At 32.6% G+C, this 15,927-nt stretch overlaps 1 protein-coding gene across 2 annotated transcripts in view; it reads right to left on the reverse strand.

Moving 5' to 3' along the window:
* Positions 1–14,520: 14,520 nt before the first annotated feature.
* Positions 14,521–15,927, reverse strand: part of LOC145240166 (meiosis 1 arrest protein-like) — a 644,978-nt gene continuing 643,571 nt past the window's right edge. For both annotated transcript variants that reach the window (XM_080103755.1, XM_080103756.1), the window contains exon 13: positions 14,521–15,055. In XM_080103755.1, coding sequence (XP_079959881.1) covers positions 14,879–15,055 — 177 coding nt within the window. In that variant the 3' untranslated portion in view covers positions 14,521–14,878. The remainder of the gene's footprint in view (positions 15,056–15,927) is intronic.

A 15,927-nucleotide genomic window follows, 5' to 3' on the forward strand; every position in this document is an offset into this window, starting at 1 on the left:
ATATCTATATGTATATGTGTCTCGTATATATCTGTGGAGATTTGGGGACACATATGGATGAGGATGTGTGTCTGCGCTTGCGAATAGTCTGACTGTGTGTGTATATATTGTGTGTATGCTGGTATGTGTGTGCATGTGTATGTATGTGTGTATATATGTGTGTGTATGCATGTATATATATATACATATATGTATTTTATTGAGACGTGTATCCGGTTAGGGTCCACAGATTTTAAAGTTCCTAATCGACAGTCTTATTATTGTTATTATTATTGATATTGGTGGTGTCATTAATATTATCAATATTATAAGAATTATTATTATTAGGATTGTTAGTGGGATTAATATTAGTTTTGATATAATAACAGTCATAATATATGGTATTCAGGTGTGTACATGGATGTCTGTGTTTGAGGATCCGTGCATTGATATAACTGCGTATGTGAATATAAATATAAACATGTTATAAGTGTATGTGAGCATTATATGTCTATGTATGTGTATATGTGTGCATATATGTGTATATATACATGGGTGTATAAAAGTGTGGGTGTTTATACGTGTATTTATATATATATATATGTATGCATGAGGAGTTTGATAACTTCCAGGGTTTTATGTTTATTTTTTGTTTGTTAATTTGTTTATTTATTTTATTTTTTTAAACTTTATTTTATTTATTTTAATTTTATTCTTGTGTCGTTATAGTTATGGCCTGTTTTCAGTGCGCGTGTGTAAGTAAAATACAACGAACAGTGTATATCCGCTCCTAAGTATAGGTATAAGCATATGTTTGCTTCTAGTGTGTGTGTGTGTGTGTGTGTGTGTGTGTGTGTGAATTGAAAGACACCGGTCAGTACTCAATGGCCATCAGGAATGTTTTTAATTTATGGACTGCAAGACAAAAATACTAAATTCTCAAAAACCTTATGCCATAAAACCAAAAGATGGGAATATAAAAAATTTGTTGTCCTTTGTTGAAAAATAATTTTACCAGTAAGTCAATTAATCTCCTCAAATAGCTGAATCAATTTGCTTACATGAATTTAACATTGGTTCCAATGTTATTTCAGGTATCATCAGTTATTTACCATGAAACACGGTTTCAGGGATATATATATATATATATATATATATATATAAAGGGGGTTAGAGCAATTTTTTATAGTGCAGAGTGTATTTTAATGTTATAGTAAAAATACTAATTTAATTAAAATACAGAAAAAGAATAATGCTCGTTGTAAAGCCGATGTATCAAAGCTCAATAGGCAAATATCCTAGAGCTACTTTTATATTTGGTAAGGTGATTGATAATTTATAATTCAAAATTAAAATTCAAAATTCGTTTCATAAGAAGGAGCACAACAAAGCCAATAAATTGTACGATCGTTTTGGAAACGATGTTTTTTTTATTGTGACAGACATTGAGTCAAGGACAATAATTTCAGCATATAGTTTTTTATGAAAACAAAGTCTCCTCATCAGCAAAATATTCACCATAAATAAACCTCGCATTTAAGTAGTGCAGATGAATCTGGAAAATATTAAAATATAAGGAAAAATAGTTAATTAATGATGTAGATAAGTAAAGTAATATTGGTTAATAATAAAAGTTAGAAAAAATTACATAGTTGTGTTTAAAGTAAATGTTAGAATAAAATTACAAAGTTGGGTTTAGATTATGTATAATGTTATAATAAGATGCTATTAAGAGAATTTCAACAAATATAAGTATATATATATATTTTTACCTTAAAATGGTTCGTCCTTTGAAAGCCATAATAATCCTCAGAGCAATTCATTTAGATGTTGTCCGTAGCTTCTACATGCTCTAACTGCTTAATTTCAAATCGAAACACCAAAAGGGAAGTTCCTAACGGTTAGTTTATTTCATCATCGCTTAATTTAGGTTTAAATAAAAATATAAATATTCAAAATGAAGGGAGATAATCTTGTTTTGTCTAGTAATATGGTCAAAGGGGGATAATTCGTCCTTATGCTATTTTTTTCGTATAGTATAAGATAATTTTATTGAGTAAATTTAATATTATAATTGTTTTAATTATTTATTTATTGGAATTAATAAAATTAGTAACTTACAAGGGTTAAAATTGAATAGAGATTTAACTAAGATACAGAATAATGGTAAGTTTTTTAATAATAATGATGATCCACATCTTATTAGTAAAGATATTCTATTAGAAAATCTAGGATATATTATTAATAAGAAAGGTTTTTATGAGCTATGGTGGTTTATATTTGTTAAATTTAAACCAGTGTTTATGAATGCATGGCGATAGTAGTTCCCCTCTTGAACTTAATAGGGTGGTTTTGTTTTTGGTATCGTCATATTACAAAATCTTGAGGGTTTCAAATCTGATAAGAGTACAGGATCTGTTTCCCGAGGTATACGGTTTATATGATCCTGCTATTTCCCATTTTAGATTGAATGAAATATTATTATCATTGAGTTGCCAAACATGTTTAGAGAGAGAGGTTTGGTTCTTGAGAGAGGGTTTTAAAAAAAAGTGCTTATGGGTTAAAATTCTATGTTTGATAAGACCAGATGTGAAGCCGAGGTAGATTGCGTTTTATATAATGTATTTATTGTCAGGTCGATTAGGGGCGGCATTGGTCTGAACTGTGTTGGATTGTATTTGGTTGTTAAATTGGTTGTTTGATCGTGTGGTCGAGGTATGGTTGTCATTAACATCATTTAAATTTGTAGTTTGTGATAATGTGCAGCTATAAACTACATTTTTTATTTTGCATGTACCTTGTAGAGGGCATCTATTTTTTCTTCTGCAGTTACAGCCTGTTATAGTTTCTGTATCTGTGTTTTGTATCTTATTGATTTTATCATTGTTTGAACTAATTATCTTTTGATGTATGTTTGGCATAGTTGAATACGATACTTTGATCGTATTCTTATTGAAGATTTTATTGTATCTATGAGGGGCTTTAAAGTTTTTGTCTAATATTTTAAAGAATTCCTTGGCTATGTTTGTCTTCAGATTTTTTAAGTAAGGAGGGTTGAACCATAGGATGTTCCTATGCCTGTTTTTACGCTTACGGATTTTGGTTTGTTGTTTATTTGTGTTGGTGGCTCATACTTGTGGTTCGATTTTGATTTGTTTTGCATTTTGGTCATTTTTTTGTTATTTGTCCACGGGATGACATGGCCATATTACATGTTATTATGCTTTTTGTACGTTTATTTTAAATGTGGTATTTGTGATTTGTATCCTGAGTTTATAGGGGCTTCATTATAGTATTCCTGGTTTTTGTTAAATATAGATTTTGTGAATTTATGAGGTGAATTTATTCGACACAATATGATTCAACTCCAAAAAATAAATAAAAGCTAACATGAATTAAAATTAAATTAAGGAGTTACTGTGGACCCTCACTCCCTTTTAAAAACCCTTTTGACATATTTACATTCTATGGAGGTCAGGCACGAACGAACATCCATAATTTTATTATACCATATTTCTTCAAACTGAAACATAATTATCAAAGTATACTTTCGCAAATAGCTATGAAAGGTCTTTGTTAAAGTGTGTGCCATATTTCCATGGAGTACAGGCGTGAACGCAGACCCCACAATTTTATTATACCATCCCTATTTAAGTTAAAACATACTTATCAAAGTATTCTTATGTACATCTATATCAAAAACCCTTGTAAACGTTTTTTTTTTTTTCATTTTTTATTTCCATACTTTGGGGGCCAGGCGCGAACGCAGACCCCACAATTTTTATGAACCACCGTTCTGCCATACCCATTCCTGATCCCCGATACATCTTCTATCATAATATATAATCAGTTTTTTTAAATAGTCAACCATATAGGAGCCCATTCGTGACCACACACACACACACAGACGTTCAGCTTTATATATATATATATATATATTATTTGTTTTTGCGATACATTTTTGAATGAATTCAATTATTTACAAAAGTGCATTTTTACTTAAATGCGAGTTAGGAATAATTTTCCCTTTAACGAATTTGGTACCTCCCACATGGGGGGGGCGGTATATATATTGTTTTTAAAATATAATTATCCACTGACACGTCATCCATGACCAACCAGAGTGACCAAATCCAGCGAGATTCAAAATCGGGACCCCACAGTAATGAGCCAAACCTCTTTATCCGCTGGTCCATTCTCGCTGACTGTTTTTGATATATCGTGATTTGCTTGGGTCGTGGATGACGAAACATGTGTCAGTGGATAATTATATTTTAAAAACTATATATATATATATACCGCTCTCTATGTGGGGGTACCAAATCAGTTAAAGGAAAAATTATTCCCAACTCACATTAAGGTAAAAATGCACTTTCATAAATAATTGAATTTATTACAAAACGTATCGCAAAAACAAAAACAAATAACATATAAGCAAATCGTGATGTATCAAAAACAGTTGGCGAGAATGGACCAGTGGATAAAGAGGTTAGGCTCATTACTGTGGGGTCCCAATTTCGAATCTCGCTGGATTCGGCCACTCTGGTGGGTCGTGGACGAAGAAACACGTGTCAGTGGATAATTATATATATATATATATATATATATATATATATAATAAAAAGGGAATATGGTGTTCAACCAATCAAACTAATGGACAAATTCAAATCAATTAGTTTGACAAAAGATTCTGATTTTATTTTTGATTATCATCATATTTTTAAAACAGTTTGGCGTAGCATTAGTTTTTTTCATTAACCAATGAGTAAAAGGGGACGCGGGCAAAAAGATGCAGACAAATGCTTTTCGTTTTACACCAAACACAGCATTGGCTTTTATAACAAGAAAAAGAGAAGAAAACTAAAAGGCTTGTCACACCTTTGTTATTCATAGTTAATGTAAAAAATAATGTTGAACAGAAAAGAGAGGAATCACAAAAATAAAATCAGTTGTCGAAGTCAAATGTCATTGTCAGCAATTTTCCCTCAACTTTAACCTGTGATACATGCACATCTATTATTACTATAATAAAACTGAATTAATCAGTGTTTGTTTCCATAAAGTATTTTTCCTATATATTTAAAACATATAAAGTACATGTTAAAATATTCCTCAATTTTGGGACTTAGTATAATTTAAAAAAACTTCTATTTTCATTATTCTAATGAATTGTAGTTTGCAAATTATTCATAAAATGACCAATTATGTATTAACTTTCTGTCTATCATTTTCACTCTCACTCTCAATCTATGTTGTAGGAGTTCCTCATTCTTATTCTATGTCCATTACTCTCACTCTTATAACTCTTTCTGCTTATTAACAGTTGGAGGTAATTAAGAAAGGAAAAAAATAGAAAGATTAAAATAGTCCATCATAAACAAAGGAGCATATCAACAGGTAATAATACTATTGAACATATGGTTGAAGAAGAAAAGAGAGATAAAGAGAGAGAGAGAGAGAGAGAGAGAGAGAGAGAGAGAGAGAGAGAGAGAGGGAACGAGCAGAAATAAACTAAAGTTGGATTTTGTTTTAATATTTTACTGGTTTTGCAAACTCACTTTTTCCTAATTCAAACAATTGAACATGAACCAATGGGTCAGATCAGATTTTTATAAGATCTCTCTCTCTCTCTCTCTCTCTCTCTCTCTCTCTCTCTCTCTCTTAACCATGACACACAGAGCTGGAAATGCGACACTTGTGAACGTATGCTTTTGTCAAAAGCTGGCTACATCAACCACCTTAAGTCGCACAAAACTCCTGTTCAGGTCAACTTTTCACCTATTAGTCTGAACCAAATGGTCTGTTTAATATGCAGCAAAGTTTACAAGTCTACTGCTGGTTTGAGGAGACATGTGATTGTTCATAGGAATACCCTTCAACCTCCAATAGAAATCAATTCAGTGGAAATTGCCCAATTTGTATATCACATCTGCTTCAAGATGTGCAAATCTGCGGAGGGAGTGCAGAGTCATCTGAGATGGTATGGACGACGAGATTAGGAGAACTCAATGTGATGGTGATAATCTGGAAAGCTGCAGCAATCATCATATATATATATGTGTATACTTTTTATTTATTTTTTACATAAACATTGAGGATTTGGCTTTTGTAAAAGCAACATTATTTATAACTAGGTGACTGAAACATATTTATGACTGTTTAGCGACATCTAAATGTTTCTCTTCCCTGCAACCTCTCTCCCACAGTCTTTGTTTTATCATTACTTCCATGGCAGGTGCTCGTCTGAGCTCCAATCCCTGGTCCCCCCCCTCACTGATCTTTCACGAAAAACACCCATCTAGCTGTAACCACTGTCAAAAATTTCCCCCACTCTTTATCTGTGCCAAAACGTAGATTCCATGAACAAAGCTTCTTTCTTAGAAGTGCACGCCTGTGAAACTCTCTTCCGTCTGCCTGTTTCCCACCTGACTACAACTTGGATGTCTTCAAGTCCAACATAAACAAATTCCTGATGAACCTCCCCCTTAAGTAAGACACTTTATCAAATCTCAACATTAATGTACTGGACAGGAAATAACCCTTATCCCCGAGTGGCTTTCGGGCCTTGATAAGTGGTGACCACCTTGTAAAAAAAAAAAAATGTTTATGTAAAAAACTTGCTCTATTTTGGTATTGAACGCTTTTGTATAAAGTTTGTTTAACTTATTGAATGTTTTCAACTTTGAACATGTTAACCTGACATAATCATATATATGTGTATGTGTGTTTGTGAAAGAAGAACATGATTGAAATAGTCCATTATGAACAAAGGGGAGTACCTTCACAAGAGTAGAAAGAGGCTAACTTTGGATTTTGTCTTTTTATATTCAACTGGTTTTACAAACTCATTTTTGTATATAATTAAAACAATTTAACATAACCCAATGGATCAGGTCAATTTTTTTTCTTTTATATATATATATATATATATATATATATATATATATATATATATATATATATATATATATTTATATAAAATGGGTGAATAAATTCCAACGAAAGAAAGATGTATATTTAAATAAGGGAGTAGTCACCAACAATGTGTATTTTTTAACATTATTTATTATTCCGTGCCTTGGTTTTTCATTGAGAATTATGTTTGGATCATTGTAATAATGTTTTTAAGTCATTGAAATCGTTTACGTACGTTTCAGACGGTCTGATGCGTCCTCGTCAGAAATTATTTTCAAATGTGTAAAAATGGCGATTTTCTAGTTTGAAGTTTTTCCAAGGGGTGGAGGCTTGTAAGTGTTTATTATACATTGGTATGCTGAATTTTTATTGCTTTTTTTTTTTTTTTTTTTTTTTGTCCAGGGAGATTTTGACCTCGCTGTAGTCAGTCGCTATCTCTTTCTGCTAATGTGTTTTTCTTTTCCTTTAGGGTGGGGTAGGGTGTGTGTATGTGTGTGTGTGTGCGCGTGTGTGTGTTTGCTTTTATTGGTTTGGGAATGTGTATATTGTTTTATAGTATTTTGGGGTTATTTGCTTTCTTAGGAAGGCGGCTGTGGTCCGAGGTCGTTACTAATGTGTATGTGTGGGGAGGGGGACTGGCTCTTCTGAAGTAAGGGTAGGCATTCTATTTTGATATTTATTTTTTGGATTCTTGGATTTTAGTATTGTGATTTTTCGTTTTAGTCTTATATTATGTTTGTTTAGAAAGAGGGGTGTATTTAAAATAGGGGATTTTTTAATGTTTCTATTTATTTGTCTCCCCATGTGGGTATGGCCAGACCCAGGATCGGTTCCTAGTGTGGGGAAGATTTTGTTCCCCAGAGGAGGGGCATTGAGGGGGGGTGTAGGTATGGGAGGGGGATGATAAAAGGGAAGATAGTCGTTTCAGTCATGAATGGGTTCTCCTCCCCTGACTGAGGAGGGAGCGAGGTGTTGGAACAGATATTATACTATGGTTCTAGGTGTCTCCTAGTGTTGTTGGTTTCGAGGTTAAGTAGGGTTGGTATTGTTCAGTGTGTTGTATTAGAGATAGGGGTGTTATGTCTGTGTGTGGTTGTATGCGCGCACGTGTGTGTGTTTTAATGTGTCGGTTCTGATTTATGTGTGGGTGTGAGTATGTGTATGGGTGTGCATGCGAGTGTACCTTGCATTTCATGTTTTTGTGTGATGGTATTAGGTTCTGTTCAGTTCAAGAGTGAATTTGGTGATGAAGTTTTTTTCCTGTGTAAGTAAATAAAAATAATTGTCTGTTTGGAAGATTGGCATTATTTTGAAGCTGTTTCCACTGCATGTGTGTACGTGTTTTGAAACATAGAGGTGTCTGTTATCTGCAATTTTGATGTTGCTCTTATGTAAGGCCACTCTATTGCTGAAATTTTTGGTGGCGCCTATGTAGGATTTGTTGCATGTTGTGCATCTTAGTGCATATACTACATTTCTGGAGGTGCAATTTAGATCCTTTTTTATTTTGAATGTTTGTGCTGGGTTTTTGAATGTGTATGTGTTACATTCTATTATTATGTCACATACTCCACATTGCGGTTTGTTGCATTTTGTAACTCCTTTTGTAGTACGTGGGACGAGTTTTGAGGAAGTTAGGATGTGTTTTAAGTTTTTGGGTTGGCGTTTGCTTTTTATTATTTTTGTTGTTTTAAGTATGTTGTTTAGTTTGTCGTTCTGATTGAGGAGGATAAGGTTTTTTGTTATCTGTGTGAATAGTTCTGGGTTGTTTGTGTTGTGTGTAGAGACGTATGCTAGAATTTGTTCTTTGTTGTGTTCTTTTGGGGTTCTTAGTTGGTTTATTGGAATTTTTTCAGCCAGTTCAATACCTTTCTGTATTAGTGGTAGTGGGTATCCTCTTTTCCACAGTGTTATTTGTAGTTCATTCAGTCTAGTTGAACGGAGGTGTCTGTCTGTTACTATGGTGCAGACTCTACGTGCTAGGGAGTAGGGTATTGATTTTAGACAGTTTTTAGGATAGTAGCTTCTGAAGTGGAGGTATTGTTGAGTGTCTGTGGGTTTGTGGTAGATGTCTGTGATTATGTTGTTGTTTTTTATTGTTACTAGGATGTCTAGGAAAGGTAGTTCTGTGGGGCTTTGTTCTAGTGTGAAGTTTATTTTTGGGTGTAGATTTTGTAGCAAAGTGTGGAGTTCTTTGATATCCCCCCCATGAGGTTCTCCAGAGGATAAAGCAGTCGTCTAGGTATCTTTTCCAAGATTTTATGAAGAGTGTTTTTATATTGTGCCCGTACTTTTGCTCTATCCTTTCATAAAGGGTCTCTTCTAGGAAAGCGAGTGTAAGGGTGGCATATGTCGGTGCCATTTTGGTACCCATTGCTGTGCCTAGTATTTGGATGTAGTTGTCTTTATTGAATTGGAAGGAGTTGTTATTGAGGATTATGTCGATGCTATCAATCACGAATTGTTTATATATATATATATATATACATGCATGCAGGAATGCATGCCAGGGTACAGCTAGTATATATATATATATATATATATATATATATATATATATATATATACTAGCTGCACCCTGGCATGGATTCCTGTGGCTTAATTTGGTGTAATGGAAAAGTCTAATAAAGAGAAAATATTCTTAGTACGGCAAAGTGAAAAAAAAAAAAGTCGAAAATGTAAAAAAAAAAATGGTACTCTTGCAGAATTCGATCCGGATCCTCGGGAGTTTCCGTCAATCATGGCTTGGACTCGACCAACAATCAGTGGGTTAAGCAGAACGTTGCTAAAATGTTGGAACGCTAAATCGATTTTTTTTTTGTTTTTGTTTTTTGCATTAAAAAAATGTGAGTTTTTTAATTAGTATTTGGGTGAGGGTGGGGGGGGGGGGCGTTACAATACACAGATTCGAAAAAGTTGTCCAAAAACAAATAAATAAAAGCAAATAGAAAGTAAGTTACGTTTCTACCTAACTGGATGATTTTTTTAGTGTTTTTATTTAATGTTAATCAGTGTTTTTAGATGTATTTGAAAAAGACTGGTTGTGGACTCTGTTAAGTTTGAGAAAATAAGTTAAAAACTATACAAAACTGTCAGAAACCCACCGAATATATGTTACCGTGACATAGGCTGACATATTCAGTGGGTTTCTGACAGTATTTTGTATAGTTTTTAACTCACTTTCCCAAACTTAAAATAATGGTGTCCGCCACCATTTGTATTTTTCAAATATACCGATAAACACTGTTTTCAAGCCAACTAAACATTACATTAAATAAAAAGGGTTTGTATTACTAAACAGATACGAAAAAGTTGTCGAAAAATAAATATATGACAAATAAATGTTATCAAAGGCAAGATAAGTTACTTTTCTACCTAACTGGATAATTATTTAATGTAAAATGTTTAATCGGTTCGAAAACATGCAGTGTTTATCAGTATATTTGAAAAATACAAATGGCGTCAGACTGTGTTAAACACGTTAAGTTTGGGAAAATGAATTAAAACTAAAAAACTATAAAAATACTGATAGGAACTCACTCAATATACGTTACCGTGACATAGGCTGCCATATATTCGGTGGTTATTTAACAGTAATTTGTAAATTTTTTTTAGTCTTAATCCATTTTCCCAAACTTAACGTGTTTAACACAGTCTGCCACCATTTGTAATTTTCAAATATAGCGGTAAACGCTGTGTTTTTCGAGCCGAATAAACATTTTACATTAAATAAAAACACTAAAAAATTATCCAGTTTGGTAGAAAAGTAACTTGCCTTTGATAATATTTGTTATACATTTGTTTTTTGACAACTTTTTCGAATCTATGTGTACAGTAATACAAACCTAATAAAAACACTAAAATTATCCAGTTAGGTAGAAAGTAACTTATCTTGCCTTTGAAAATATTTACTTGTTATATATTTGTTTTTGTTGATAACTTTTTCAAATCTTTGTGCAAGTAGAAACCCTAAGGGGGTATGTTTCTGTCTATTTTTATTTTTAGTACCGCGCTAGTTTAAAATAGTTTTTCCAAGTTAAATTTAAATTTCATATCTTTTTTTTTTGTTATTTTTTTTACATTAGGTCCACCTCCACAATTTTCTTTAAAATGACTACTTTTAAAGGTTTTTGACTATGCTGAATAAGAAAATCTCATTTAAAATTTGCAGAGGCAAGTAGTTTTCGAGATATAAAGACCTGTACTATACACTATAATTCACTGGCGGGCATGAATAAACACCTCCAACCTCTCCATATTAAGAACGGCTTTCGGAATAAACACCCCTAACCTCCCCGTGTTAAAAACGGCTTTAGGAATAAATATCACCATTCTCCCCATGTTAAGAACGGCTTTCGGAATAAACACCCCCAACCTACCCATGTTAAAAATTGTGGAGGTGGACCTAATGTGAAAATTTATCTTTTGTCTTTTTAATAAATTGTTAGTTGAAAGCATAGAAGGCAGATAGCCGCTTAATTGTACAAATATCCTCAAACCAGGTAATCACTAAAAGGGACTTAAAGGTCAACACCGGTATCGAGCAAAAGTTTGTTTACATGTTTTACAAAATTTTAATGGGTAAAATATAAGCACATTATTGAAAATGTGATACTGGTAATTAAAATTTAATTTAAATTAAATTAACCATGTTGTTTAACAAATTAAGAAATAACATTGCCCAATAAAAATGAAATTTTGGGTACTCATGTATTTTTGGTGCCATGCTGAAATAATAACGTTATTATTTTGAAAACCATTCTTAATGAGGAGCTGAGGGTGTTTTATAACTATTCTGTGCTTCCACCTTATAATTTAAAAAAAAAAAGAAGATATTGTGAAACTTGAATTTAAACTGAAAAACAAAAAACCTATACAAATAGCACGGTATTATCTGCCCTCGTATACGTCCAAGAACAATATCTACTATAAAATTAAACCAAAATTTGGTGCTTATGTGTTTTTGATACCACGCTATTTTTAAATAGTTTTTGCAGATTAAATTAAAGTTTCAAGATATCTTTTTTCTTTTTTAACTGTAAGTGTAAGCACAGAATAGTTACAAAACATCCTCGCCATGTTAAGAATGGCTTTTAAAATAATAATCTTATTATTTCAGCACAGTAACAAAAAATATATAAGTACCCAAAATTTTATTTTTATTGTTCAATGTTTTTGATGTTAAATTATAAAATAAAACATATTTAATCATTGTAATACTTCATCTTGCATTATTTTTGGAATTTTTTAAACAACGTCGTTGATTTAAATTAAATTTTAATTAAATGATCACATTTTCAATAATTATGTGATTATATTTTACCTATTTAAAGACATGTAAAACATGTAAAAAAAAACTTCTACCGGTGTTGACTTTTAAGAGTCTCATTTAGTGATTACCTGGTTTGAGGATATTTGTGCAACTAAACGGCAAATCTGCCGAAAACTTTTCTCTATTTCACCTAACAATTTTTTAAATAAAGAAAAAGCATTCATATTTTCGCATATAAAAATTTCTGCAAAAACAGAAAAAAAAAATGTACTTTCAACTTTGTTAAAAAAGTTTTGTACGGTATAAAAAAGAAAAACAAAATAATCAAATCTTAATCGGACCTTAATCACGTTTTTTTTTTCTAGTTAAATTCAACTTTCACAATATCTTTTTTTTTTATATATAATTCCACGATATCTTTTTTTTTGTAATAATAAATTGTAAATAATAAATTGCTTCTTTTTTTTTTAATAAATTGTTAGTTGAAAGCATAGAATAGTTAGTTAGCCCTCCGCTGGCAAGGTCATGCTCACAGTCTTCTGGGACCAGGACGGAGTAGTGGCAAAGGGTACCACAATTACAGGAGCCTATTATGCTTCACTTTTGAGGAAATTAAGGGAAGCTATCAAAATCAAGAGGCGGGGCAAGATCAGCAAAGGTACCTCCTCCTGCAGGACAACACTCCGGTCCACAACTCGCATGTCACAAGATCAAAAGCACGGGCATGTGGTTATGAAATTCTCCCCCATCCTCCCTACTCTCCTGACCTTGCACCCTCTGTTTTTGAAAGGAAAGCTTTTCCTAGATGATGTAGCCCTGATTTCTGAAGTCATGTCGTGGTTGGAGGACCAACCTGGAGTGTTATACAAAAACGGTCTCCAGCGCTGCATCAAACGATGGGAGAAATGCATAACTCTGTGTGGTTCCTATGTAGAGAAAGACTAATAACTGTGCCAAGTTTCGTTGCTCTACTGCTATGGGAAGTGGGTCACGGGCATTACTTATTGCACACCCCTCGTATATTGCCGAACTGATGAGCTGTGAAGCAGTACTGTATGTGGATGACTATATATATATATATATATATATATATATATATATATATATATATATATATATATATGCAAGTTTTTTTAAAGAGTACAGACATTTTGTGTCAACAAAATCTCTTGTAAATTTGACTGTGTCACTGAACAACGTTCTTTAAATTAGTTTGATACAACATAATCATGTTGACACAACAGTTCCTGCCAGATCACCAAAGTTAAGCACAGATGAGCCTGGCTAATACCAGATGGGTTACCATTTGGGAATACTAGGTGCCGTATAGGGTACCAGGAGAGCACTACTATCAAAAAAAAAAAGTTAGGCGCCTCCTTCCCTCCGCTAGTCTGTGGGAGACCCCTGAGCAAGGTCGAAAACCCACTTCAGCCTCCCGATTAGGGTAATGTGAGGTCATGGATTAGCAGGTGACTGATGTAATATGGAAGCAATCAGGAATAATTCTGTTCATGATTTCATGATTTCATTGTGCTAGGTAGAAGATCCCTTTAAGTACAATGGTCAGAACAATCGCCCAACATGGGCACTGCTCAGACAGAAAGAAACTGCAACGTACAATCCATACAACTGTAAAGTAAGCTGTGGCAATACATAACACACTTCCGAGAAAACAGTGTGAATGGAGTTGTGAATGATGAGCAACAATCAATTCACAAATACTTCGAGAGAGATGGAGAGTCACAGCCAGGAAGGAAACCACTTGAATGAATGAAATTAGTTTGAAACTCGTTAAGAAAAGCGTTGGTGATTACCCAAGTACTTTTAGTCTTTTCATACACTGTTGGGGTAGCACCTTTATAGATTCTGACAATGGACTAATCTTGACGCTACTTCCGATAACCAGGTTTTGCTATCGAGGCAGTCTGGAGCTGAGACACAATGGGAGTGGGCCGTAACCTTACTTTGTCCTTTGAATTGAGCGGAATCCCACTTAACCAATATACGTGTCTGTATTTTTCTGTTAATGCATATTTCATTTCACTGTTGCCAAGCATTTTTGTTCTTCTTTCAACATTTAAACCACAATAAATTACAGAAATAGAATTCTATAATGATTTTATGATAAAGTAACCTTGTTTAACCAGTTACAACTTCATGCTAAGAACCATATCTACAAGAAATTGAAATAATACAATATGTGTGTATAGTTTAAAAAAAAACTAACATAAGGAAAGAAATGCTGCATGTAATATATATATATATATATATATATATATATATATATATATATGGCATTATTTTTTTTTTGTTAATTCAATTTAACATTATATAATAAATTCTTAATGCTGCAATATTTTAAGTTATAAATTTATTATATTTTTTTTTACTAGAATATCTTGTCCTTTTCTTTTCCAGTTTTAACAACTAGTCCTTTACTTTTCCATGTTTAAGCTTAACCATATTACTTTTCATACTCGCATTTTTCTATTGTAATATATATATTGTTTTGCAAGTCCATTTGATTACGGACTAATCAAAACTAAATGTTCCATTGAGAAAGACTTCTTAGACATTAGTTAAAGTTATAAAAACTAATACTGATCATCATACTAGTGGAAATATATGTGGAGTAGTAGTAGTAGTAGTAGTAATAATAATACTAATAGTAAAAACATTAATAATGATGATGAATATGAGAATCCAGATGAATTAATCCATTTCACTGAAGAAGTCCGCATCATCAACCCAATCACTGCTGTTGGCTAATGAATAGTGTGCTTTCCGATTCTGGTTACTAGATCCAGGAGATACTTTCCGGATGCTACCTTTGGAAGAGCCAAACAGTGGTTGCTTTTGCTTCACCTTGGGACTCTCAACATACAGTGGCTGAAAGTAGAAGAGCACAAATTTATGACAGAATAAATCAAAATATCCATCAATAACTCATAACAAAATAACAGATAAAATTAAAAGCACTCTTTATTAAGAACACATCATTTAAAGTTGGCTATAATGTCATGGCTGTGTTCGACAACTAATTTTTTTTTTATATGAGAGACATTGTTTATCAAGGCCTGAAGGTCATTGGAGGATAAGGTTTAATGAGTGTTAGGTGGTTGATGAGACAACAGTATAGTGATCAGTAGTGGTGGAAATTAAATAGAATTTCATTATTTAAGAGGATGGCTCAACAAGAACTTGTTTACATTGCTGTTGAAACCGACAATGTTGTAGTCAGTTGGAAAGCAGCCCTGTGGTACAGAGTTCCACTGGTGGGAAGTTCGAGAAAAGACACTTTGTTCATGGAATTTGCATTTAGTTTTAGGCACAGATAGAGAGGTATGAAACATTATTCTGATGACAGATATTCACTTACTGGATCCAAAGCAGTCGTGATGCTTTATGTAATGAGGTTGGCTGAACTAATACAGTATTAATATAGCAGAGCTTTATTACCTATGAATACAATATACAATATCCGAAACTTTATTAGTATGTCTCTTAAGTGAACTACTATTTTGAACATGATAATACTCTGTCAAGCAGTCAAGTAAGGGGTCAAAAGTTCATGTACAGTGTTTAAGTCTGGTAGGTGTCAATAATTTGCATATGTGGACACAAACCCATTAATAACAATAATAATAATAATTATTATTATTATCATTGATTATTATTATCATTATTATTATTATTGATGATTATTATTTTTTATATTGATAATTATTATTAACAATTCATATCAAACACTCACTTAGCTA

The sequence above is a fragment of the Euprymna scolopes genome, chromosome 19 (genome assembly GCF_053919585.1).
Source record: "Euprymna scolopes isolate OS-2025 chromosome 19, ASM5391958v1, whole genome shotgun sequence".
Lineage (NCBI taxonomy): Eukaryota > Metazoa > Mollusca > Cephalopoda > Sepiida > Sepiolidae > Euprymna > Euprymna scolopes.